This window comes from Aplidium turbinatum, chromosome 1 (genome assembly GCF_918807975.1).
Source record: "Aplidium turbinatum chromosome 1, kaAplTurb1.1, whole genome shotgun sequence".
Taxonomy (NCBI): domain Eukaryota; kingdom Metazoa; phylum Chordata; class Ascidiacea; order Aplousobranchia; family Polyclinidae; genus Aplidium; species Aplidium turbinatum.
In genome coordinates, this window is record NC_137472.1 from 372,341 (window position 1) to 400,094 (window position 27,754).

A 27,754-nucleotide genomic window follows, 5' to 3' on the forward strand; every position below is an offset into this window, starting at 1 on the left:
TTCAGGTCACGTTTTGCCTCCCTGTTGTTGAAATGGAAGGCTGCCGTAACAGTTTTACTTTCGCTGAGCTTCACTTTCCATTGGTGAAGGTATCCAGGTATGGTCGTCATGTCTTGGCTTAACGTAATTTCTAATGATTGCCAGTCTTTCGCAGAGTGCAAGATGGCCAAGTCATCAGCATATGCATATTTGTCAGATGTTGTTGATGGTAGGTCATGCATATAGACATTGAAAAGGAGAGGAGTTAAGACTGATTCCTGTGGGACACTGTTTTTGAGTCGCTGCAGTCTACTTTGTTTTCCGCTTCCGGTGGTAAGGGAAAACTCCTGTTGTGGATGAGTTCCATGATCATTTTGACCATGTGCCTGTCAGGGAGTAAGCGGAGTAGTTTGTAGACTAGGCCACGGTGCCAAACAGTGTCATAGGCTGCTGTTAGGTCGATAAAAACAGCCCCCGCTTTCTTTTTTGCCGAGAAGCTCTCCTCAATATCCTGAGTTAGTAGTGTGACTTGGTCTACACTACTAACTCAGGATATTGACTTCATCAAAACTTCAACAAAACTCAGGATATTGACTTCCCGTGTCGGAATCCAGCTTGTTCTTTGGGAAGCAGTGGGTCAATTATTGGTTCGACACGAGCGTAGATCAGTCTCTCAAGGATCTTGAAAGCGATGCAGAGCAAGGAGATGGGGCGATAACTCTTTGCATCGTCTAGTGGTTTGTTTGGCTTAGGGATCGCGACGACCAGAGATCTTCTCCATACTTTAGGAATCTTGAGGCGGCGCAAGCAGGACGACAGGAAATCGCATAACCAGGACTTTAGAACATAACCAGCGTGCATGATAAGTTCAGGACATATCCTATCTGGACCAGGGGCCTTACCAGGTTTTAGGTGCTTGAGGGCAGCATTAAATTCGCTTCGTGAGAAGGAGCTAGAAATGCTCTCCTGGTCGGGTGTGTTGATCTTCCAAAGCTTTTTCACTTATTTGGTAACAAACCGATCGGAGGCACGATCACACGGCTTATATATCCCATTTTTTATTACCTGCGATGCGATCTTATTAGCAGGAATGGGACATTGTCGGGGTGATTGTCTTGATCGTCCCGTAAGGTTATTGAGTGTGCTCCATGCTGTACGGCTTGAGTGCGAGAAATCGATAGATTGGATAGTTTCTGTACAGCTTTCTTTTCTTTTTGCATCGGGTCTTTCCAGAAGAGCCTTGGCGGCTGAGGGTGTTGTTTGACCATCTGAAAAGCTAACAAAAGATTGGTAGAGACGCTCGCACTGTGCATCCCAGCACGGAGTGTAGTTACTTCTACGACCTCGAGGGATGGCTTGTTTGGCACATGTTAAGATGGTGTTGCAAAAGTCCTGGTAGGCCTCGTCCACATTGTGACAGTTAGGTGGAGGTAACTCATTTGTGAACTTGTTGGTAAGGAGGCAAAAGCGATTCCAGTCGGCTTTACGGAAGTTCCACCGCTTGACTGGTTCACTCGGAATTGGTGTCTTGAGCGGTATTGCGGTAATGAGAGAAGGTCGGTGTTGGGACCGAGGGAACTTCTGTAGCACACGTCTGTCCGGAAGCTGATTGTCGTTGCCAGTGCTAGCAAAGGCCATGTCTGGGTTTTTTCCAGTGCCCCATCGCCCGGATGTAAAGCTGGCTTCGTCTTTGGGGTTGTATAGTGGGGCATAGTTGTTATTTGATGCCCAGTTAGCCAGACATGCACCAGAAGGGCTGGTGATGCGGTATCTCCAGTCGACGTGCTGGCAATTAAAATCGCCAGCATAGAGGCAGGGTGGAGGTAGACTGGGATGGCCGTCGGAGTGAATGGCGAGGGAGGTGGCTTGTAGCCGTTGACGTCCACACTTAGCCATTCAAGCTCTGAGGGGGATTGTTCAACCAGTCTCCAGTTCAGCTTTTCGTGGACAAATGTGGCTAAACCCTGTGTCCTGCTTAGGATTGACCCAGCTAGTGAGTAATTTGGGATCACTAGCCTATCTGCGCTGTGGCAGTGGGTCTCCTGGAGGATGATGATCAGGGCCTTTTGTCGTTGAGCTATTCTTTGTACGACATCAATTTTAGCAGTCTTAAGGCTTTCAACGTTAAGCTGTAGGATGTTGGGACTTCTGGGCTTCTTTCTTCAAACTCTGGGGCCGAGGGTTTATCCTTTTAGCACCCCAGAGACGCCCTGATGTGTCTCTTTTTGTTGTCATTAGCCTGTTTTGTGCAGTTACCGGGACTCACCACGAGGAGGTTGACAACATGAGTCCAAAAGATGTAGATGTAGGGTTATGGACTGTATAACATGCGTAACGCATATATATGTTGATCCATAACTGCAGACAGGACGTCACTGTTTTGACCTAAAGGTCTCATCACCTTATTACTATTGAACGCCTTATTACCATATAAGTATAAATAAGCAATTCAGTGTAGTGTTTTTTTCGATTAGTGGTACGCAAAGGACCACATTTAGATTGATCCATGTATAACATATATTATACATGCCTGTGATACCTGCTCTTACAGACAATAATAGAGGACATCCATCAAATAGCCATTGGAATACGCTTGCAAATAAAACAAATGTCTCTTAGAAGCAAAACAGCGACAGCACAGGAAAAAAAAGAGCACGAGCGTAATCCTTTTTTCCAGATAGACCGAACCAACATGATATTCTTACAGAGACGTGCAGTTGCGAGGTCTACTCAGCGCACTTCCACTAATTCATTGATCATCTAGAAATTCACTGTTATTTATGGGAAAGCTGGTGATGGAAAGTTTTCATTCAAACTCAATGAATTGGAGAGGTTAATTGGTATGGATGTAGCAGCGTGTGTATTGATAAACAAATACATAACAATCCATCAACTACAAAACGAAGAGCGGAGTCTCGTGGAAACAATGAATAAAATTCGACACAGAGAACAAACATTCTAGGTTTGATAATTTGCTTACACTTCGCAAAAGACAAAAAATGTTTCGTTTCAGATACTTGAAATGCCTTCATCATACAAAAAAGTAAAAAATGTTACATCTCAAGTTTTAGCATTGCAGTTGAAAACAATTATTTGGGCGCAAACTGTGGTTTCTTTTTGATTTAATACAGGCTGACCAAACCTAGCTTACTTTTGGTTTAGCTCTCATTAGTACAGGGATTTAGGTAACTCAATTGTCACAAATGTTGACATACTGTCAATATGGCAGTTCCTTGTATTTTTGACACAAATGCGCTGTTCTCAAAGTGAAGTTGTTTTTTTATATGATTTGATGTTGATAAAACCTTATCAAAATAATCACAATGTCCAATCGGGAGACTGAGAACTTAGCTTTCACTTACTAGCTCTCAGATGAAGCCCAAAGAAGATAAACCCAATCTGTAGCGACACGAGGTTTTATGAGGACGCCCCACTCTAATAGGGTAGTGCGGGGCAAGACTAGTCACATTTTGGTATTATTGTGTATATCTTCACATAAAGTTAAAAATGTCTCAATTTTTAGTGTTAAACAGTTATATTAAGGCTTCCACAAGATAGCAAAAAAAAGTAAAATTTGTTTTAAACTTATGTTAATACAACATCTTTTTTACGACAGATTCAAATGACTGGTTTTGTCCCTAAGTAAGGGTAAAACAGGTCAGTGTATTTTTGATGAAAGAAAAATTATATTGACACAGACAAAGTGCAGTTACATATACATACAAAGTACAATACTGCAGCACATTTGTTCAAAACAGACATCAGCAAACATGCTGGATTCCATTTTATGACATTATTTGTTCAATTGCCGTGCCTAGTATCCATGGTTCTTCTGGACGACCAAAAAAAAACTGAGAAAGGAAGATTATGACAAAATTTGCCATTTTGTTCACTGACAATGAGGTCCACATGGTACATTACAGTTGTCAAATGTTAGAACAATTGCTTTGTGAACAAGTGATAGAAACACTTGATAGAATCAATTTTGCATGGTAGACTTATCATATCTTAGTGAATAAGTGGACAAAATTTAAGTTCAAATTTTCACTAGGGTCATGGGTAACCAAAATATTAAAACGATCTCACTTTTTCCTTTTTTTCATTTCGACCCACGTTTCACATTAAATACCTCCCGCACCCTTTAATATTTTGTACTGATATTTTCTCAGTTCATAGAGAATTTTGTAAACAACATTTCCACCAAATTTCAGCACAAAACAATCAACAATGGAGTCTTGGCAAGGTTTTAAAATTTTGGAAAATCTTAGCAGAGTACTGGAAACGGCCAAATTTGGATGTCTATGACCTTTGACCTTTTAAAGTGACAATGTCAACGATGTTGTTTTTTCAATATTTGGCAGAAGTACTATCACCTGTAAAAAAATTGGGTTGTTACCTAATTTGGTTTAGCAGTAATATGGCCTCAAACATGGCCAAAAATCAAAAAAATCGTGCCCCCTTGGCAGACCCCTCCAAAACTAAATGCTTCATAACTCTGGTGTTTCTCAATAAATCTCACTCAAATTTTGCAAATGTTCATCATATAGGATACTGTAGTGAAAACGTGTGTAAAATTTAAAGACAATCGGAGAGGTTGATTTTTTTAACTGTGTGAATTGACACGGAATGGCCCTACAAGGGTATGTTGCATGACACAAAATTTAGGAAATCTTAGCTCACTCTCACACTAGGATCCGCTGATTTTTGATGTAATAGGCAGATAATACCCTATGAACCAGGTAAGCTTACATGACAGTTTGGTTAAAGAATTTAGTATTTTCACCAATTGAGGCAAAAGTTTGGCACAGCACTTTATGACTGACTTGTGTTGCCCCAACCAAAACAGTCATGACTGAACAAAAATAAATACCCAATAAAACTAATTTTCAAGGAAGAACTACAAGATGAGTAGTTTTGAGACAAAGTACAATAATTGTAATTTCGTTTAACCCTATTCGGACTAAGCTATTTTTGTGAGGAAATGGCCTGACGTGTGGACTTATTCCATCCACACTTTCATTTGCTAATAACATTTGATATAAAAACTTTACGAGGTTGCCTTTTTCGCAAAGTTAAAGAAAAATTATTGACAAACTGGTTAAAATTTTAAGTGGACACACACACTCTACCAGTTTTTTGCTATTGCTTTTTTGCTAAAAGTAGTCATTTTTTTTTTTTAATTTCTGATGTCTCCGTCGTAATCTCCTGAAATCGTTAATATCTTCGTTAAAGGCACACGGTCCAGTCATGCATGTAATCCGAAATGGTCAGTAGTCATGTAGGTCACGCAGTAAATCTTGGAAGGCAAAAAACAATACAAATGTTTGCTAACTTGCTTGTACAAGATGATAAAGTTTTTCAGATGACCTGGCAATTTTAGGAGTAGGGTGTCAAAAACTGCTGATAACTAAAAAACTATACCACATAAAAATGTCATTTTATTACTAAAACAAAGATGAATGATTTTTAGAAAAAGTCATAAAACTTCAGCTAATTTGAGCCAGTAACTTTTATGTAATCGATGAAAGTTTTAGGTATGGATGGAACCCGTCCACCCGTTAGTCCGAATAGGGTTAAACTAGAAAGTCTTGGTTTAATTAACAATTTTCATAGTGCAATGCTCTGTTTAGTCTAAACCACAAAAAAAAAAGTTAGTCCAAAATATGAAGGTAAAATTTTACACCAACTTACGTTTTGCAGCCTAGACCAAGACAGCAAGCAAAAACTGCACATCAGTTGTTGTTGTCACATCACAAAGGAACCACTAAGTGCGCTAAAGCATTTTTTTGAGTGTATTATTTCCAAAACAAAAAGTTATGCTTGATTGAAATCAAACTGACCGATTTTACACGACGACTTGTTTTGCCCAGAACTACCCGGGAAATATTTCTCAGAAGGAAATATGATAAAAATGTGAAATTTCTTGACTTTTAGTTTTTGTTCTTTGCGAATTTTCTAAACCTAAACTGGTCATTTTTTCTACCTTCCTGCTCTTCACAATAAGCATTTCGTCTCAAGTGGCTAGACATTTTTCTTGCAATGGTGGTTATGCAATATACATATGTTAATGTTATTGCAATATAAATGTTGCTGCAATTACTTTGAAATGTGAAAACGCCTAAAGATGTTTTATATTTATGATTAAAAGTAATATTTGTTGTATAGATTAGCATTACTTTATGCTATAATTCAAAATATTCAATGTTGAAGCTATTTTTGGGAAATTAGAATAAAAACCGACTTTCTGACGTTTTTTCATCTCAAACACTTTATTTCAATAAATTTGTTGGGTAAAAATTTAATTTCTATACGCACAATACACATGGCTAACATCTTGTAAAATGTTTTGGCTCTGTGATTTTGATAGCTCCTGTTATTAGCGATTAATGAGCACGGGGCTAAGTTAGCCTATGACGTACTTTTCGCGTACGAAAACAGTTCGTATTAAGATGGGGTTAATGGCATGCCTGAAAGTGGGCACAAAGATTAGCTTCCTTGCCTTCCCATCTACTTAATCTAAATCTTGAACTGTTTAACATTTTACTTTTCACGTCTTGTAGGCAATACTGTTTAGCGTATCAGATATTCTTACAGTTAAGATTGCGGGTTTTCGTAAGCATAGCATAGTCCAAAAACAGAATTAGGAGTAACTGAACTATTATCCAAAAAGACATGCCAAAACTTTTAAGATAAGGACAGTCCAACATTATGAAAAACTATTCGACATGCGAATTGCAAAATTTGTCACATAAACACTGAAATAATTTCAATTCAATTACCATGTAAAGAATACGCTCTTGCATTCACTCTCTATTGAAACTGCTTAGCTAATCAAGTGATTATTCAACCGCAAACAAAGTAAATATATAGCTTTTAATTGCAAGATTTTAGCACTGGCAGCAATGTTTTTCGTTTTATGTTTGTCCATAAAAAGTCTACATGAAGCAATACTTCGAAATTTTCTCTCAGACCTTTGAAATCAATCCTTGAAGGACCTATTAAACAGTAACGTCCAGGACCTATTATACAATGTGTTAAGGCACTTGAAGAATTAACTTTTCTACGTTTTAAAAATAAACCTTACTTTTCTAGCAACATTATATTACATGTAAGCTCCAAAAGTCATTTCAACAAAAATAGTGAATTTTGTCGTGGCGAAAAGAGTTTAACACCCCCATTATGAAGACGCCTCTTCTGCAATTGAGAGCTATTGATGTAATGCTAATTAATCATATTTTGACAATTAAAATTTTTATAGACACTAACTATTATTATTTCACATTTTTATGTGCTTTTTTGCACTGAAAGTGAAAAAACATGTTTTGTTTTTCATTGTTTGCTTGTGTATAATAGGTCCTTCAGGGGCAGGACCGATCATACACTCATCAAAAAAGTTTGTATAAGCTTTAACCTCACTAAAGTAAATTCGATTTTCAAGATATTGATACAGTCAATAAACATGGACCTTGACCGTATTTTCTAAAGAAATTGTCTTATTTGACATGAGCTGAAGAAATGAGAGCAAAAAAGAAAAGAAATGTGTAATAGGTCCTGTATCTCCCCTACTACAAAAAACAGTAGAATTCAGTTTTTTGCTTATGAATATTTTTCAAGTTGTCCTAGAATAAAAAGTGTTCTTAGAGCAGATATAAATATGCCACTTCTGCAGCTTTTGATGTAACGTTCATCTTTTTTTTCTTTAGTGGTTTTCGAGATATGACCATTTTTTTGAAAATATAATGACTAGTTCTGATATATTATGATAGTTTATGATATAATGAAAATAAACCATAGAAATGACTAGTTCTTTTTTTTCACGTTCATGTTTGTAAAAGTCTATTACAACTTTTCAGAAAGTTATGGAAAAATCCATGAACCTCGCCAATTTTGGCACAGCCTACTATTCATTGGTCATCCAAAAATTCAATCCAGTCTAATGAGATACGAATGAATGTTTTTTTCGCGATTTTTCCAGACATGCTTTGCAGCATCTGAGAAGTAAAAGATAATAATGATGAATAATTTCACAAAACCGCGGTTTGTAAACGTTTCACAAAAAGTTTGTTGAGGAAAATTTACTTTTCACGTGAAACATCTGTGAAAGAAAAATGTGGGTGTACATATTTAATATGCTGTTATCCATTTACCGATCACCTTTGTTGTATAGCTTGGTCCACTTTTTTGTCCTAGTATTGAAGCCACTGTGCAGCGTAATCTACATTGCTTTCTCGTCCCAGTCTTCATTGAGTTTTGCGTTGTGCATCATTTTGAATAGTGTCTTTCCATGAACTGTCACACATTCTGCCCAGAACCAAGTTGATTTTGTATTTTACAGCTGTTGAGTGGCGGTTGTTCTATGTGTGGAATTATTAGATGTATGATTAAACTCATGCTAAAATCGAGCAAATTCTGTCGTTGTTTACAATTTGCTAGGCGGCATTTTGAAAATTCGGCATCAATAGTCTCAGATATTTCATTCTTTCAGCATTATTGCTTACTTTGATCTGTCAGTCAGTCCCACTTTTAGTACAAACGGATAATTTACAAATGGCTGATATTTTCAATAGCAGGCAAATCAGCCTTTTGATGCATTGACGCAACGTGTTCAGACGTTGAATGAATGATAAAAGAAGCTAATTTGTTGTTTGTCTTATGTGACGCCAACCCTAAAGGTGCGTCTACACGACGACTGTTTTCTTGCTTAAGCTAACAAAACTTCTTGTTTGTTTAAGATAATCGCACTTTGTGCCGCTTACTTTTAAGAAAATAAGCGAGTAAGGGAGTGCCCGAGAAAAAATACGTTCCAGAGCGAAAAACTGAGCGCGTGAGTGATCCTTTTCAAGTAGCCTACCTTTGTAATGAGACACCTTATTTGGCAAGGGCTTATCAAGAAGAGTACAAAATGATGTGTTCCAGCATGTGTTTCTCCGTAATTATTTAGTCCCTATTTCAAAAAAGGTCATAACACAATCATGGATACGTTTTTAGCAAGTTTGCATTCAGCCAATGAAGTAAAAGCATAAAAAGTACACTTCTTGGTACGATGAAGACGCAACGAAAAGGAGGTCACGTCGATACATCATGAGCGAGCAGCCACTGTATTCGTCTGAGATGTACATAACTTCATCGAATGCACTCTTGACAATACACAAAGAAAATAAGTGCAAACTGATCTATTTTCTGGCTTCCATTTCGTGTTTTATGTCATTATGCTGTAGATTGTGCTTGCATAGAATTATACATTGTTTATTCTGAAGTGGCAAACATCTGCACGTCCAAGGAAACTGTTCTTGCTGAATTTGATCAAAGAGCTTCGTTGTGATCCTCCAACAAAACATTCTTTAGTTGCCTATCTTGCCTCGACTGTGGCTACTGCTAGTCAAGAGTCTCGAAAAAGAAAGCATTGTCATTGTGAGCAATGAAAAACAAGTTAGATCCTGTCAAGCATGACGCAAACCCTGTTCTGGAAAACGTACTCCATCGAAAATGACGATTGCTTTTTATGTGCTGCGGAAACATGACATAAGCCTATTGTAACTAACAATAAAACAAAAAAACTTCTTATTTTTGCTTCAATCGCTTGCAATACTTCATTAACAAAGCTTTCAAAAGTCTATTAAACAAATCACAATCAAAGATTTCCTGACTTTTTTTACACATCAACAACTTATTGGTGCAAACTGTATGTGGTTACATTGTAGACTACTACGCAATACTTGCTGGGGGTAACATGTACTGAGCGTACTTAATAGAAACTAGGTAATATCTACAGATCTATTAACTAAAACTGTTTGAGTTACTATTTTGTCACTTTTAGTTTTGTTTGTTTCAGTTGAAAGCCTCTGCTGGAGCTCGCCTTGTCAAAACAGAGGAAGATGCAGAGGAAACCGTAAATCTTACACGTGCGAGTGTGCCAGAGGATATGGAGGAGATAATTGCCAAACAGGTAAAAATGATTCCACTGTAACTAAACGAATCAGTAGGTTGATGACGTATTGTGGTATAAGTTCATGCCAGCTGGCTAAGCGAGTAAATTTGTTGTCATAGTTTTTATTTTTCACAAATCAAAAATATCGTTTCTAGCACTAGTTGCAACGTTCATGTGATGAACACTCAAACTTTTCAGTATTCAAATCAAAAATAGCTGGTTTGAAAACATATCCATCATCTGTCCGTGGTATTGCAAAATTAATTTTCTCCCAAAGCTAAACATTGAGCCATATTCGATTTTTTGGTAAGTTTATCACTTTTGTGGTAATAACGTAAAAGCCTAAATCAATTTTAAAACTATCAATTTATAGTCCGGTAAATAGTTTATCTGTTAACCCTACTCAGACTAACGGGTGGACGGGTGCCGTCCATACCTAAAACTTTCATTGATTTTATAAGATCTACTGGCTCAAATTAACTGAAGTTTTATTTATAATTAATTAATTTGGAAAAGTCATAATTAGGATTTTTCCTAAAAAATTATTCATCTTTGGTTTAGTAATGAAATGACATTTTTGTGTAGTATAGTTTTTTAGTTATCAGCAGTTTTTTAACACCTACTCACGAAATTTTCTGCAAAACTAGTAAAAAGTTAATCAGCGTGAAATTGAAGAGGGATTAACTACACCGCTGGATTTTGCGTCAGCAGTTGTCAGAAAAAGTAGGTCGCGACGTCAAATCTTCGCTCTGCTTGATATGGGTGCCCCGTGAGTTGCGGTTTCTAGCTGTTGTAGTTTGCTTCAAAAGTGTGAGTTACCACGACAAGGTTGGCAATTTGAGTCCCTGCTGTTTCTATGAAGATTCTAAAATAACTCTGCAATTCTCAAAATAGATTTGCACGTTGGTTATGAAATATGAAACCAGCACAAAGACCTTAAAATAATGAGTGCAAATACAATACAAAGTCACTTTCCTAAGCACTTTACTGCTGTTACATCGCGCTTGAGGTGTTCATGAGATTTTCCATGGACATTTAGTGAAGATTTTCTCCCATTATCAACATCGTACTGAAAATATCTTCCATCTATATTTTGCACCATGTTTGCAAACAGGAACAGGGTTAAATTATGTCGAAAGCAAAATAATACAATTGAAAGTTGGTAAAAGAAAACGAGGAAACCCGAAAAGAAAATGAAGATTGTGTGACAGAAGATATGGAAAAAGTGAGAGTGAAGGAGGAAGATGCTGCTGACACAATGATGTAGATGACTTCAATCTGCAAAGGCGACCCCATTTAAAGTGGGAATAAAGCCAGGAGAAGAATTTTCAAACGTAATGGTAAGCTTGCGGTTAACAGCAACAAGATGGGCTGATTGTGAAAAACTATCTGACATAATTTTATTTGTTTTCCTCAAAAGTCACCCCTTTATCAATGTTGTCCCAAAACTACATCAGTTTTATCTTTGTCTCTCATAAGGTGAGACAACTTTCTTTTACTGAGGTCATCCGACAAACTGAGTAGGAATAAAGCTCTTTGTCTTCAAACTACTCTGGACAGCGTCAGCAACGATCGTACTATCTTCAGTTCACCTAACACGGCGGAAGCTCAATCGAATTGAGCATCATCAAAATGTCATGTCAAATTGTTGCGTTTGTACGATTGTTGGAAAGTGACAAAGGGAAAAATTTGGGCCCAAACTGATGAAACCGATTTTAAAAGTTTATTTATGTTTTTTTTTTTATGGCCAATGGTTAATTTTTACCAGTTTGTCTCAATTTTGTTTTGCCAATTTTATGGTCGAATATTTTTGCTTGTTGCTATCCCTAATCCAAATCTATAACTTGGGGAGGATTGTAATATTCATGAGACCCTTTATTTATATCCTTATATTGAGATTGCATGAACCGTTGTGTTTGTATGCTACTTCTGTACATAGAAACGGATTTTATAATCATTAAAAAGAACTGTAATCAAGCAAAGCGTACCAGTTAGTAAAGGCAGAACATTACAATCACCATCCGCAAACTGTGATTGCGGCAAGGAGGAACAAATCGCAAACCACACCATCTATCATGCGCCATACGTTGTGCGTGGTCTGCGTGAACTGAACTACCGATCGACATTTACCCCAAAACAAAGCCCGGAACACTATCACTACTTAACCCTATCTGTAACGACACATGGTTTTATGACGACGCCCCACTCTGTTAGTGAAATATTTCTCAGAAGGAATTATGGTAGAAATGTGAAATTTCTAGACTTTTAGTTTTTATTCTTTGCAAACTTTCTACACCTAAACTGGTCATTTTTCTACCTTCCTGCCCTTCACAATAAGCATTTCGTCTCAGGTTACTAGATATTTTCGTGCAATGGTAGTTATATGTTAATTTTAGTGCAATATAAATGGTAGTGCAATTACTTTGAAATGTAGAAACGTTCAACAATGTCTTATATTAATGGGCACAGGTAATTGTTTGTTTAGTTTAGTTATATTTCAAAAATTTCAATTGTGAAACTATTTTTAAAAATTATAGAATAAAAACCGAGTTTCTGACGTTTTTTCATCTCAAACAATTTATTTCAATAAATTTGTTGGGTAAAAATTTTATTTCTGTACGCACAATGCACATGGCTATTACCTTGTAAAATATTTTGGCACTGTGATTTTCATAGCTCCAGTTATTAGCGATTAATTAGCACGGGACTAAGATAGCCCGTAACGTGCTTTCCGCGTACGAAAACAGCTCGTATTAAGATAGGATTAACCTTATCAAAAACTAAAATTCAAGAAATTTCGCCTTTCTAGCATATTTCATTCTGAGAAATATTTCAATACTTGAGTGTGGCGTCCTCATAAAACCCGTATCGCTACAGATAAGGTTAAGGGGTATGCGTTTTATGTAACGAGTAGGATAATTTATGGTTGTCTAATTTTTCCAGGCTGATGGTAACAAAATGTTGCATACTCGAATTGCAGTTTTTCGCTAGGGTGGAGCGAAAAATTTTTTTTTTTTCAAATCAAAAAGTCTAGTTTACCAAAATTCGTAGTTGACCCCAAATACACCTTCAAACACAATTTTGGGTCGATGCCCCCCAGGGGGAGCAGGCACACCCCCTTAAAATTCAAAAAACCCCAATTTTATAACATTTAAATAACCACAGACGATAGAAAGTCGGTTGATAGCCTAAAATCATCAGAAGGTACAAGTTTATATTACCTTCAAGGGAAGTGTTTTTACTAAAAGCACTACAAAGTGGTCATTTTTGCGATAATGTAATTTTAGTCGTAAATTTACGTCAAATTTGGTCGATTTTTGTATATTCAGTTGATATTTTACGCTACGTCATTACGCCACCTGTTTAGCAAAAGTGGAATAACGCATTGTAACATCACAATGCAGTGCACAGTATCTGGCTGCAGTGGCGGCTCGTCATAAGGGACTGCGGGACTGCAGCTTCCCCCCCAACATTTTTGTGCATATGTGAATTATAATACATATAGATAGTTTTGCCATGTTTTTTCAATTTATTTCGCTTGAAGAATTAAAAAACTCTTAATATTAATTTTTTTGTAATAAAAAAAAAATTTGTATTACAAAAATTAATTGGCAACTCTGGGTCTGCAAATTTTGCAGGTCCGGTGTTGCTTGTTTTTTTTTTATGACGTAGGTTTTTCAGAAAAAGGTTTTCTAGCATCACTGAACAAGCGCTGTGGGGACTGCAAATAGAACAGACCGTGGTCAGGGATTCCAACTTTAATTTTCGTCAATCTTTAGGGTAAGCGTGAAAAATCTATCGGTGATTAGGTAAATTGATCGTAGGTTACTTTACTTGATCTGTGTTTTGAGAAGTCACTGAGACAGACTAATTTTGATGTGAAGTAAAGCCAATTACTGTAATTATTTTTAATCATTTCAGACCAGTAGAAGCATGAGATGTATTGTTCACGCTTGTCTTGAAAAGAATTATTAGGTTGTGATATTTTCAAGTAGTTTAAGAATTATCGGTAGGCATGATTTAGATGTTAACTGTAGCCATTATGGTGCTCTTTCACAATTCGCCTTGTTGGTCAACTGGATGATGACGTCTACGTCACACACGTTGGAATGGTCTATTATAAAGGAGGAAGTACGTGGTGGAAATGCACTGAAAAACACCTGAAAGAAATTGTCTCTCATTTATTCATTTTTTGTTCAAGTTTAACAAATTTGCTATCGTTGGAAAGCACAAGCATAGATCTAACCAACTAAGTTAATACCAAGTCCCAAAATACTACTAGCTCTATCTGGTGGCCACCTAAACTTGACCAAATTCAAACCATTATCAAAAGTTCACTTTAAATGATAAAAACATTAAACGACAGCCAATTAAAAGAACATGTTACTGTGTAGGCTACTGTGTTACTAACCCTAACTCAGTGCATTTATAACTTAGTCCGGTACAGGTTTATAATTATTTATATTAGGTCACTAGTTGACGCAGCCCCCCCCCCACCATGTTTTAAGACCACGAGCCGCCACTGTCTGGCTGCAGTTCAGTTTCAGTTCAGTTGTTTTTATTTCTGACCATCATATCAAAAACAATACACGTCAACATAGCAAAGGTCGAGAAAAAGGTAGAAGCGACAAAACGCGAACGTTTAAACGTGCTTGTGACCGAAGTAAGTTATTGTAGTATTAAGTTAAAATGTGCAAAAATCAAATATGTAATTGCACAAAAATGCCGAAAAAGAGCTGAAACGTAATTTCTGGGGAAATCCCCGTTTTGGGGGTAATCCCGTAACCCAAAAAGTTACGGCACCCACTAAATCAAAGTTGTGTTGACCAACTGCAAAAATATGCAAAAAAACAACGTGCAACACGTTTAGCCTAAAGATTCCCCTAAGGGCCTGGACTAATTCGACTTATGCTACAGGGTGGGGAGTTTGTAAGGGGCGTCGGTATTAAAGAGGTGTCACTTTGAAGATATTCTTTAATTTTCGTTTTAATTACCCAGAGGGTAGTTTTGGCAAGTTTTTTGTTGTCCCACATATATTTATCTCCGATGTGTAGTGAAATTTTCTTTTTAATTATGGTACTCTTAAATGTATTTAGGATCAGCAGATTCAACAGGTTGTCTGCCTGTCTGCTTGGAAAATGGTTGTATAAAATTATATCAGTTGTAAGTTTAGTCTTTGTTTTGTTATTGAATGATATAACTTTTCTATTTTTATCCAAATTGATTTCGTGAAGGTACATTTAGCTAAATGGTGTTTTATATTGTCAACAGCCATTTTGCAAAATTTGCACTGAGTAAGTTTGTTCTGGCTGCAACGCCATGAGTTAGATTGTCTGTAAAAGTCGCCCCATTTAAAAGCTGAATGTGCTATTCGATAACAGATCGATATGTTAGAGTTTGAGAAGTATGGTTTGATGTTTTTGTTTGTAAGGAGTATTTCTGACCAGCTTATTGGTTCATTGTTTTGGCTCTTAATTTCAGTTTTGGTTTCTTTTTGTGATTTAAGGTTTGTGTATATTGTATTATATGATATATCAGTCCAGTCAGGATTGTGTTTTCGAAGTTGGAGAAAGGTACGGAAAACATAAGAATAAAACGAATTTGGACAATCAGAGTGTGGTTCACTTAGGTTATGCAATTTTGTGTTGATGTGCCTTACTTTATAGTTTAGATTGTACTTTGCCCACTCATGCCATAGTTCTGTTGCTTTATCAAATGTGGACAGGTGTCTAATGCATGCATGCCATAACTTCAGATCATAAAATAACTTGGAGCAATTCTAAAATTCTAAAAGTTGAAAGTGATTATAAAAAGCGAATGTTTTCTGAAAGTTGGTTAATCAATCAAAAGCCTCATGTAATGAATCGGAATGATGGCATCTCTTTTCCTGCTATCTACAAAAAACTATTGTAAGTGGTTATTTGACGTTTTTTTAAATTGGTTTCATGCTGATTGTAAAACTGTGCAGTAGTGCCTATAAAACTCAATTCATCATGACTCATGCTGTTCACTCTCCTCTCTTGTTGTTATTTAAGTTTCTTGTTGATCGTTAATATGTAAGTCCTTCTTTTTTCTAAATTATTTCAAACTTTGCGCGCGATAATTTTTTGTTTAAAAGTTGAATTTTTATTTTGCATGTTGAGTTGATTTCAGCAACATGGTCCTGTGTTTTGCTATGCTAGACAGGTAGTCACTACCTGGTCTAGCCCCCTGAAGAAGTCAGTCGTGTCTGATTGACGAAACGTCGGAATAAAAGCAGATTTGCACTGTATACATCTTGTGATAGTTTAGCTTAATTTGCACCAGTAGAACATCTCATATTATTTAATTTGTTGATAAAGTTGTAATTATTTAAGTATTTCAGTAACTGAATTAAGTTTGTTGTGATAAATGTTGTGTCGTCTGCGTATTGTTCAATTTTTACTGCTTTTTCATTTATGGAGAAGCCTTCTATTGATGCATTGCTCTCTATGCGCGATTGCTCTCTATGCGCAGTGTTCTTTAGAAAAAAATTAGTATACATTTCAAGAAAATCATGGCTTCTAGAAATAATATTTTACAGAAACTCGGAAACTTTAATTGGGGTGCCCTCCCTGACACAATACGGTCAACTGCTTTAGCCTTATGCTATTCGGTTGCAGAATATGCTTGCTCAGTGTGGGAACGCTCAGCACATGTCAAGAAAATTGACCCTATATTGAACCAAAGCTGCCGTCTGATTACAGGTTGTCTCAAACCAACCAACATCACGTCGCTGCACATTCTGTCTTGAATTGCTCTCTCCAACATCAGAAGAAGCGTGACCAGCAGAAAGGAAAGATCTTGTCAGGACATAGATTTGAGACACCCACTGTATGGCCAAACTCCAGCACACAGGCGTCTGAAGTCAAGAAAAAGTTTCCCTGCTTCAGTTGTCCCATTAGGTCAGGACGATGTCACCGCCAATGTGCGGGTTCAACTATGGCAGGAGGGACTGGTAGCCGGACCGACATTGGCCAATATGGAGCTCACACCCATGGAGAGCCTTCCTCCCGGAAAACGTGAACCGTGGAAGTATTGGCGTTGCCTCAACCGCTTAAGAACTGGTGTTGGCAGGTGTAAAACCTTGATGAGACACTGGGGTTATTCCATGGGGAGCACAAGTTGCAAATGCGGACAGGAGCAAACGATGCAACATCTACTCGAATGCCCTGACCTAAAAGCACGGTGCTCTGCACAGGATTTGGCCGAGTTCAACGATAGAGCAAGAGTTTGCGCGATGCTCTGGGATACGGCCGTGTGACACACGATGAAGAAGAAGAGCAAATCATATTTCAAAATATGCCAACATTTTTGATAAAAGATTGCGCTAAGGCCATCCGAGCCGGGGGATGAATTCCTTAATGTATCAATTGCGTTCTTAATTTCATCTTTTATTATTAGTCTTTCATTTTCTCGTGCTTCATCTGCATGTATTGTGGCGTGATTCAAAATGTTTAGATATTCATCTTGTTCACTTGGATCGATTTTTCCATCAATTCCCCATAATTTATGGTAGAAATTGTGTGTTTCTGTAAAAATATCATTTTGTTGGTTACAATTTTATTGTCACGTACGAGTGTATCTACGAATACTATCACCGAACTACATATACGAGTTCTCGAATATGTAGTTCGGTGATAGTATTATTTTGACCTCTTTTCGTTTCAAGATGAAAGAATCCTTTGCTTGTTTGCTCTGAATCGTTTTGAGGTATTTTGCAGCAAATTTGTATTTCTCTTTGCTTGTTTTTGTGAAATTGTTCAATAGCATCGGTCAATTTTTGCTCGGCCAGATTCTAAGCTTGAATGAAATTCGTTTTCAATCTTAGAGTGTAAAATCTGTTGCTGGTTTGCTTTGGCATAATATGCTTCTCGTTGTATCGCTGAAAGTTGCTGTAAAAGCTCTATCAGCTTATTTTTAAGTATTTCTTTTCCTTTATCTTTCTTTTCCTTATATTTGGTTTTGTTATTGTCCAATTGATCCATGTTGTTTCTATTTCTGATATTACATGTTGATGTTGAAAGATGGAGTAATTTACTTTATATGTGTGTTGATCCCATTTTATGTGTGTGTGATAGCTTAATGTTAAGGTTGGTGCATTATTATGGTCTGAGTACAAATTTATGTGATGTGTAATGTTTTCAAAGTGCTTCAAGGTATTGTTGTTTATAGATATTCTATCTATTCTTGTCTTTGCTTTTGGATGTGAATATGTATAGATTGCTTTTTGTGGATGTTTGTATCGAAATATGTCTATTAGTTGAAAATTATTAGCTAGTGTTTTGAAAACCTTTTTGTCATAGGTGTTGGAGAAGGATTGAGGGTTTGCAGTGTCTAGACGATTTGTGATTAGGTTAAAGTCACCCAGTAGTATTATTTTGTCATCATTCCATTTTTGTAAGTTTGTGGATAGTATGTTTGATAGTGATGTTTTGTCTTTATGATTTTGTGGAAGGTATGACGTTGAGGTGTATTGTTTATTTTTTGCGTCGTTATACATTGTTGGGCTGTATGTCCCTTATCTTTGCATACATCGCACTGGGCGCAATCTGCTGCCCAATAACCTCGCTTTTTGCAGATTCGACAAAAGGAGAGATGTTCCTCTCCTTGCTTTGCTATGTATATCCATATTTCATAAACTTCTATTTTTTCGGGGATATTTTCTAGTTTCATTTGTGCATGTTGAAACGAAATGTTTGTTTCTGGAAAAGGTGACAAGTTTACTAACCATCTATCTATACGCTAAGCAGACTTAATGTTCTCATTGCATTGCAGCTGTGTCCGGATGTCTCTTCGATGAAAGTCGTCTTAGCTCCGAGGTTCGAGCTGTTGGTGTGACCGGATCGTACCAAACAACTGGCTCATCTTTCCAAGTCGAATGTAAAGATTCTGGAAGGCTTTTAAACGCTGCCTACACCAACGTCACGTGTCAAGCAGGAGGAAACTGGTTGCCAGACTACACATTATTTCAGTGCACATAGATCTGTGTGAGCACATTGGACAAAAGCGTCAAGCAAATTATGTGACCAATTTTCATTTTGAAATTAACAATTTGTTTTTCAAATCTTCCAAAAAACAACTTTTTCAACCTCAATTTTTCAAATATTCATGTTGTTATATTTAGGTTTGAATGAAGTTTCAATAAAGTTGCATGGACTTACACTCAAAATAATAATAAACTGTACGACATCCATAACAAGCAACACAGAAACAACTCTATTGTTCCTTTATGTACTATAAACTCCTTGCTAAAAATATAGCATTTTACGATCAAAAGAAGCAGATTCGCGTAAATTACGGCCTGGGAGTCGTTGAAGCATTCCGATCGATTGTTGGTAGCAAAAACTTAAATGACATTGCCGACGTCACACCTTCTGGACTAATGTAACATTATCGCCTGATATGAAACAGTCCAGTAAAGCCCCATAGTTTCCCTGTAGTTTGTATGCAACCAATGTCCGGTGTACACTAATTAGTGGGTGTACAAACGACTTGAGGTCACTACAATGCAAAATTATAATTGTCACAATTGTTTGTTTGGTCGTTAAGTTTATTTTGTGCAAAATAGCCCCGTATAGTCCAATGCTTGTGGTTTAAGACCCATACTTTGTCTGTAATCATTATCATCAAGTTAAACCTATAGTTTGTTGAAGTTTGAATAATCGATTAATTGACTGATAATCTTGATCCTTGGACTGAGAACTTTTATCCTGATGGTTATTGCGTCTTTGGGTAGATTTAACACTAGAATGACGGGAGAAAGTCGATATACGTTAACAACGAAAGGTGTCGAAATCGACAGGTACACTATTAGTAGAACAACAACGCTCTAACCCAGCTAACACAAGTATGCAGGCCCTGTACAGGTAGAGTGTGGGCTGCATCGCAGGCCCTTTGCGGGCGGCCCTTATAGTACCCGTACGGTTTTGGCCGCCGGGGAAACAGTGGTCCCGAGCGGGCTAAACGCAGTTTGAACGCGAGAAAACTGCGGTTTGTGCACGGGCTGAGCGAGGGGGAAGCAGTGGTCTCGAGCGGGCTAAACGCAGGCTAGATGCAATATGTGTGCAGGCTAAATGCGGTTTATGAAATGCTATCCACTGCGGGTTGGACGTGGTTACGAAAGGGCATGCCACTGTTGACTATAGTATCTGAAGTACAAACTGCTGATTAACTGTACACTGTAACAGCACACAAAGTCAACAAAAATTAGTGAATTTTTTTTTAATTTTACAAATACAATTTAGTGTAACGAGTATCTAAAAGACCAAAAAACAGAACACACACGGTGATCAGTATTTATCGTTACAACTTTGAAAGGTTATAGTAAGGAAATAAAGCAAATTTTTTGAGTGAAAAAAGTGTAATATTAAAGGAAAAAACATTAAAAAACTAATGTCAAAATTATCATTCAATATGTCCGCCCTTGGCGTCGATCACCAACTGAAAACGTTTAGAAAACGCCTTATACACGAGTCACGAATTACGCTCTCCGGAATTTTGGTCCATTCCTTTCGAAGCTTCATCTTCAGAGCCTTCAAACTTCGGTGACATGACGACGAGACCTTGCTCTCAAGGTAAGACCAGATCCCGAAGTGAAGAGGATTCAGATCGGGGGGGGGGGGCACTCCTCCTTGGAAATGAAGTGTGGCACATTGGCTGAAAGCCACTCCTGCGTATCTTTAGCTCCATGAGACGGAGCTGAGTCCTGCTGTAAAGACTAAGCACGCTTCTTGAAATGCTTTTTAGCCCAGGGCAACAATGAACCATCGAGAATATCCTTGCAGTAGTTTTCCTGGTTCAGTTTCACTCCCTGACCCACGTAAAACAAACTACCCGAGTCCGTCACGGCAGGACTTTGCGTCCGAGACGCGACACGAGGTGTTTCGTCCCCCTGACGTGACCAAACACGATCGTTTTGAGGGTTAAAATGATGTTAAACATCGAATTTATTTTCGTCGCTGAAAGCGATATTCGGTAACGTGCCTCCTTGGATGCGAGATTGAATAATTCGAGCTCTCGGAGAGCTCGAATTGATCGATGCCAAGGGCGGACATATTGAATAATATTGACATTAGTTTTTTAATGTTTTTCCTTTAATATTACACGTTTTTTACTCAAAAATTTTGCTTCATTTCCTTACTATAACCTTTCAAAGTTGTAACGATAAATGTTGATGACCCTGAAATCAACAATAATCCACAGGCCTTGAGAGCAACGGATAAGGATCACATATAGATAGAGCAAGAGCTTTTGATCGTTTGGCTCTTCTTCCCCCACGATCCCTGGTTCCTCGCAGACATTTACTGACACTTCTCTCTGCATCACTTCTTGATGCATGACTTGTTGAATTGTTTCTTTTGAGTGCTCCTACAAAATAAAAATGATGTAAACTGATTGTCTTTTACTTACCAACTACGTACTGTTGATTACCTGAACAAACATAGCCTAATATTAACATATAGGAATGAAAGAATGGTATTAGTATCATTTTATAGGCTCCTATCAATCCCCTGGCACACATTTTTTACCGAATTTTCTTCATTGCTTGAAATTATTTCAACAAGATGTGATTTGACATTGATTGGTGGTGATGTGAATATTCATTTGGATGCTGTTGATATTAACAAAGTAACTTTCAATGCTCTGCTGGAGTCATGCTCTTTCATGCTCTGCTTGACCCAAATTATCTCTGAACCCACTCATAAATTGGGTCACTTGCTGGATGTTTTACTTAATAATGAACCACAGAAAATATCAGAAATATGCGTGAAAAATGTCTCGCTAAGCGATCATTTTTGATGATGATGATGGCTTTGACAGCAGAGCACTCCGAGCCATTGCGGGTATCAAATGGCAACAGCATGTCACCAACACTGAGCTTCGCAGGCAAACCCAGCAGCTTCCAGCCTCATGCCTCGCTGCCCGCCACCGCTGGCTCGGACATATTCTTCGTCTCCCTGCCGATCACCCAACACTCGCCTTACTTCATTTTGATCCGAAGGAGGCTGGATGGAAACGCCCACGGTGTCCAGGGACCTCACAGAGATAAACCTGTCATTGGAAGAGGCCTCACTTTTTGCAGAAGACCCCAGTAAATGGAGAACCATAACCCACTTGATTGGTTCTACGCATGATTTCAACTCGGACATCGAGCAAGAGGACTGATTGATTGACTTGAACCAGTATGGATATAAAAAAGGTCACAGTAGTGAAACTTTTTTATTAACAATCGTAAATGACATACTTCTGGCATGTGATGAAAAATCTGCGAGTGTACTGTTCTTTTTTAGCTTGTTTTATTTTGCTGTAAATTTTCACTCGCAGGTGGACAGTTGTTGCTAAATCAGCGATTTTGCAAGCCACATGACAACCTCATAAAATTGATCCAGGTTTTCCAGGGTGCCGCAAGGTCAAAAATGTTGTGAATCACTGCCTTAATGGCTTAACCCATTGATTGCACACAACACATGCCAAACATCAACTGAAGTAGGCCACAGTGTTTTGTTTAGTACGCAGTCAAATACTTGGTTTTCATAAAGTTTGAAAACTACAGCGAAATAAGTTTTAAATTGTTCTGATTTTTTCTTACAGCAATGTATTGAAACGGTATCTGAAAACAAAGATCGCACCAAATCTCAAGTTAAATAACTAGTGCTCTGTATAAATGCTACATGTACTTACAACGCCATTCATAAAAGTTTCTTCTTTTAGTTTCTCTTCCATCGCCTCTAATTTGTTGCGAGATTTAATGGGAAACGAAGCTCCGTCTGGCAAAATATCTGGTGAAATATTTTTCATCCCTGTCTTCCTCAAAATTGATGACAAGATGCCAGAATGCACCTTTTAGGCTTTAGCGTGTCTTTTATCACTTCTTGGTTTCTTAGAACTTGTATCAACAATTTTTTGTCCGACTCATCAATACTGCGTCTAAATATAAAGTTTTTATAAGCCTCACTATAATGTAACATTGCATACACTTTTCACTTACTTTGAACCCAATATTAGTTTGTAACAACACTTTTTCTGACATGTATGCATTTCAACATGTTTAAGGATTAATTCCACTCAAAAACAAAAACGCTCACTACAGGTAACTCTCAAGTAATCAGCTTTGCAAACGAAAAGGATGACTGCTGTTTTAAGCAGAGAGTGATAAGGCATTTTCATTGCATTAACGCACCATTTCTGTTTGTGTTGCTGCTCGTTTCTGGAACAATTGGCACTTCATGCTGAGGTTCAGCAACATGCAACCTCTCATCATCACGGGATGACATGAGGCTTGGCGGTACACGCGGCATAACACTTTCGCTTTCGTCATTTGAAGAACTGTCATACCTTTTGAAGTGCTCTTCATATTTTTCAATTTTCCTGAATCATCATGAAATGGTTAAGCTACATGACGTTAATTTTCTCTCAAAACTGAGTTGCTGACAAGTGGAATGGAATATTGTAGTCTTGAATTATTATATCAGTACATATTGCACTACTAGCTTCTTAGCTAGGCACCAAACGAAAACAACATAACATGTAAACATTTCTTCCCTTGGTGCTATGCATGACAATCTGAACATATATGCCAGAAGCAATTGTGAAAAACTCCAGCAGTTAATTCCTCTAGTCAACTATAAGCATACCTTCTTTTCCTTCTAGGGGGGAATGCCACTACTCCATTATCAGTGGCAAGATCAGATGTATCCAGTGACAACTGTTGTTTCCTCAACGCTTTTTCATATGTCCCTGAAAGAAATTGCATTTACGTACGGTAGTTAAATATATTAAGCATAAGTGAACGTCATCCAATCATCATAAAAATTAGAGTTTGGAAGAAAAACTACTCCAAGAACATCAAACTGCTTCGAAAGCTGAATCAGTACTTTTCCTATCAGTTCCTATTATTTGAACATTAATGCTGAGCTGCATTGACAGACATCAAAGCAGTTATTCAACTGGGAAAATTAACTTATTTCTGCTATTACATTCAGCACTTGACTAAAAGAAAAGTGAGAGCATGTTAGCAGATACTGTAGTACAAAATACATGCAATCTGCATTATACTGAGTATAATAAATAATGCATAGTTATGGAAGTACAATAATTAGAATATTTGTGTTATTTATTGACAGTTTTTATAAACACCAAGCAATTCTATACTTAAGAGAAAGATAACTCAATAGTTCAGCATTTTAAACAACTTTTGTTTAAGTGCTTCAAACGTTTAGTATTTTCACACCTGCTTTTCCGAGAACATGGATATCATAAACAAACCAGGATGCGCAATAGTCACACTTGTCAATAACAGACTTTTCTCGTTTGGAAGCACTCCATGATCTTGGGGGCCAGTAACATGCAGCTTCTTCATCTCCATGAAACCATCGTAGATGGTATAATTGCTACAGTTGTGGACAAAACAAATTCAACTATTGCATATTGAGCCATTACAGTTTTAGGGTAAATATTAATATACCTACACTGAAAAGACAGGTTTAAGATTAATACACACTGAAAAGTATATTAACGGATATATTTATGAACATGTTTGCCAACAAAGTTGGTAATTAAGCATTGAGGTTACCACAGCACATACAGAACATACATAATCTAAAAAATTCATATTATGCATAGTTGCATACACATATCACAATGCATTATAGTGTAAATACTGAACACTTACTTGACTATAAAAACTTTCCATGATCATTATGCACAAACGGCATTGCTACAAAATCATCATTAAATGGTAATAAGACAATTTTTTTGGTTAATGCACTTATTGGTACAACCAAAAGATCACAGGCAAGTCTTGATACAACGTATATTCCAAGACTTTTAGAGTTCAATGGGGTGTCAAAAAAACATTGCAAGGTTAAGAACTGTTGAATTACAACATTAACTTTTCCATTAGGTGCAACAAGTATATTTTTCACCAAAACTATCTGGTTATTAACTTCAAAGCAATTATTACGTTGCGACGTAGATACTAAAAAATCTCCAATGTACTTCTTGTACTGACTACAGTGTCTGTGAGAAAGTGGTATTGGTCCAGCTAAGTGTTGTTGCTTATAACACTTGGTTGTGTCATCTTTAGGGGCAACAACTTGAGCAACAGGATTCTGAGGCCTACGCACCATAGCTTTTAGCTGTCCTAAAAAGCTTTCAAATGGAAAACAGGAAATATTATTCAAACTTCCATACTTCTTGGCACCTTGTGCTAGATGTATTAAACTATGCATATTATAGACTAAAGCTTGGCGACCATATTGCTCAGGAACTTTCTTAAATAGTTTTAACAATTTGCATGCATGCAAATTGTGACTAAGGGGCGAAAGGGGTTATGGCCCCCCCAAATTTTCAAAGTTGGATTCCGAAGTTGAGCCCTTTGTTGAAAATGTAATAAAATTTATAGAAATTTATAATGTTTTCCAAGACATCTGGCTATTAACACCCCCCAGGACTTGTTTTAGACGGGTAACACTAAAAGGCGGAAATGCGGAATAAGCCAAAATAACTTTAGAATTAAAACAGTCATAGTATTTAATGATCTCACAATTGCTTCTAAATAATATCTTTTAAAGATATTTCAACATAAGAAAATGTTCGGTATTGAGTTGTGGCTAAAAATCGCATTTCCGCCTTTTTCCTATTTCAATAAATTCCATTAAATTTCGAAATTTACTCCAATAACTGTGGAATTAAAACAGTCAAAGTATTTAATGACCTCACAATTGCTTCTAAACAATATCTTTCAGTGATATTTCTACATAAAAGTAGGTTCGGTGATGAGTTGTTGTTAAAAATCGCATTTCCGCCTTTTTCCATGTTGCAACATTTCATTCTTTCATGATGAAGTTATCGCTATGTTAAACAATATGGACGCCAAGATCGTAGTTCCGCGTTTTCTACATCGGCATTAAATCGCTACTTCTGCGGACAATACGCCATTTCATGTCCGGCTTATTTCCGCCTTCCGCATTTCCGCCTTTTAGTGTTGCCCGTTTTAGACACACAGAAAGACACCAATAAATTTTGCAAATTGTAAATCGCGCAAAGTTTACGAGATTTACGTTTCTTTGAACTAATTTGTAGAAGCAATTTCAGAATGGCTTACTCATCATCATAATCCATCGTCGGTTTGTTCCCCACTAGTGGGGGTGGCCAATTGTTTCCTCTCAGCAATTGTTTTAATTCCTTTTCTCCATTCTCCTCTGTCCCTTACTGTGTTGGATTTTTGTGTACAGTAGTTATTGAGTTTATGTGTAGCTGAGTGACTTGTAGAAAAAAAAAGCAGATACAATATAATTGAGCGCAATAATGTATAAGGTGATTAGTGAAGATTAGCTTATCTGTAATTGATGTAGGCCTACTTTTCATTCAGACAAACTTTAATCATATAACTTCAGTTTAAAACAGTGGTATTAAAACAAGTGAATTAGGTTAAAATGCTACGCAATTAAACATATGCAGCTTTGAAAATAAAAAGTGGTCTGTTGCAGTTAATGGATCAAGTAGCCTAATTAAGACATCAATTACTGTAACATGGGGAAACAAAAATAGAAACAACAACAAAAAAACAAGAGAAGGAACAGCTCGAAAGGTCAAATTTTCAAAAATATTATTGTTGCGTCATAAAATATGAAAATTAGGCAAAAATTATAAAATCATTCAGACTGAGTTGATTACATTTACATTTTTATAAATTCAAAATTGTGCAGAACTACAAACTATTGGCCAACAAAAAAAATTAAACAAAAACGGAGTTGTAACATATAGTACCGTACAATCAACAGTCCAGATTCAATTCTTTACAAATTTGATTGGGTATTCATAAACAACATTCTTTAGAGTCGATGATTACAGCACCAAGCCTGGGTAGTGTTTGAACTTGGTTGACTACGGTTAGGTGGAATATAAAAAAGGCCAAAACCATTTCTTGTGACTTCTCTTTACTTTGTCTTCAAAATTCAATAATAAAAGTGGCTATCTACGAGCGACCCAACTCAGAAAATGCAAATAACAAAATGGCTGCCGAATTCACTGGACTGGTAGGCCTAGCTAGTCTGGCTAGGCTAAATCAAGGTTTCTTTGAATTGTCCCTTCTCTGCGAGTTCTTCGTCGATTTTGAAAATTTTGCAACTAAAATGACCAGAATTACATTCCTTTCTCAATTGGTCCAAATCTAGCTATTCTCCAGGCCTAAATTTTTCTTGATTCCAATTGATATATTTAGACCTGGAGAGCAAAAACTTTGCTGTTCACTTTAAAAAAGCGCGGGAAAACTGATGTAGCTTCAGTGCTTCACACAAGTAAAACAATTCTTTTTGTTTTCGTGGCTACAGCTTACAAACACGCGGGAATTGTTTATTTGGTTATACATAATAATTATAAAGTCAGTTGAGAAGACTTAACACTTGAAAATGACAGAATGAGCAAAATTAATTACAGCTTTACGTTGTAAACCGCGCTGTTCCTTCACAGTACCGGCATTGGCATCGAAACCTAACAAGCCCGCATAGTATAATTCATTCTTATTTATATATCAAGGCAGTTGCTAAAACCAACTCGAAACTGCCAATTTTTAAACATTTATTATGTAAAACAAAAATGAACGAATTTTAATGGCAGCTAAACTCACAGCGACCTGCCTGCACAGTTACTGTACCGCTCCACAACAGTTTATAAAGAGTATTGGAATTTTCTGCTGAAACTACGCTGACAAGATTATTCGACAGTTAGATAAATTTTAAGGCTACCTAAAGATTTTAATAGTCTCTCAAAATCATTTCCGACAGTTTAAAAAGAAGTTAACGATGTAACACCGCATATAGTTCC

At 37.1% G+C, this 27,754-nt stretch overlaps 1 protein-coding gene across 1 annotated transcript in view; it reads left to right on the top strand.

Annotated features, from left to right (window-relative positions):
- The window catches only part of LOC145778495 (sushi, von Willebrand factor type A, EGF and pentraxin domain-containing protein 1-like), a 178,906-nt gene extending 159,297 nt beyond the window's left edge, over nt 1-19,609 (top strand). The window contains exons 34-35 of the mRNA XM_082589985.1: nt 9,812-9,925; nt 18,704-19,609. Coding sequence (XP_082446111.1) covers nt 9,812-9,925; nt 18,704-18,909 — 320 coding nt within the window. The 3' untranslated portion in view covers nt 18,910-19,609. The remainder of the gene's footprint in view (nt 1-9,811; nt 9,926-18,703) is intronic.
- The last annotated feature ends 8,145 nt before the right edge of the window (nt 19,610-27,754 follow it).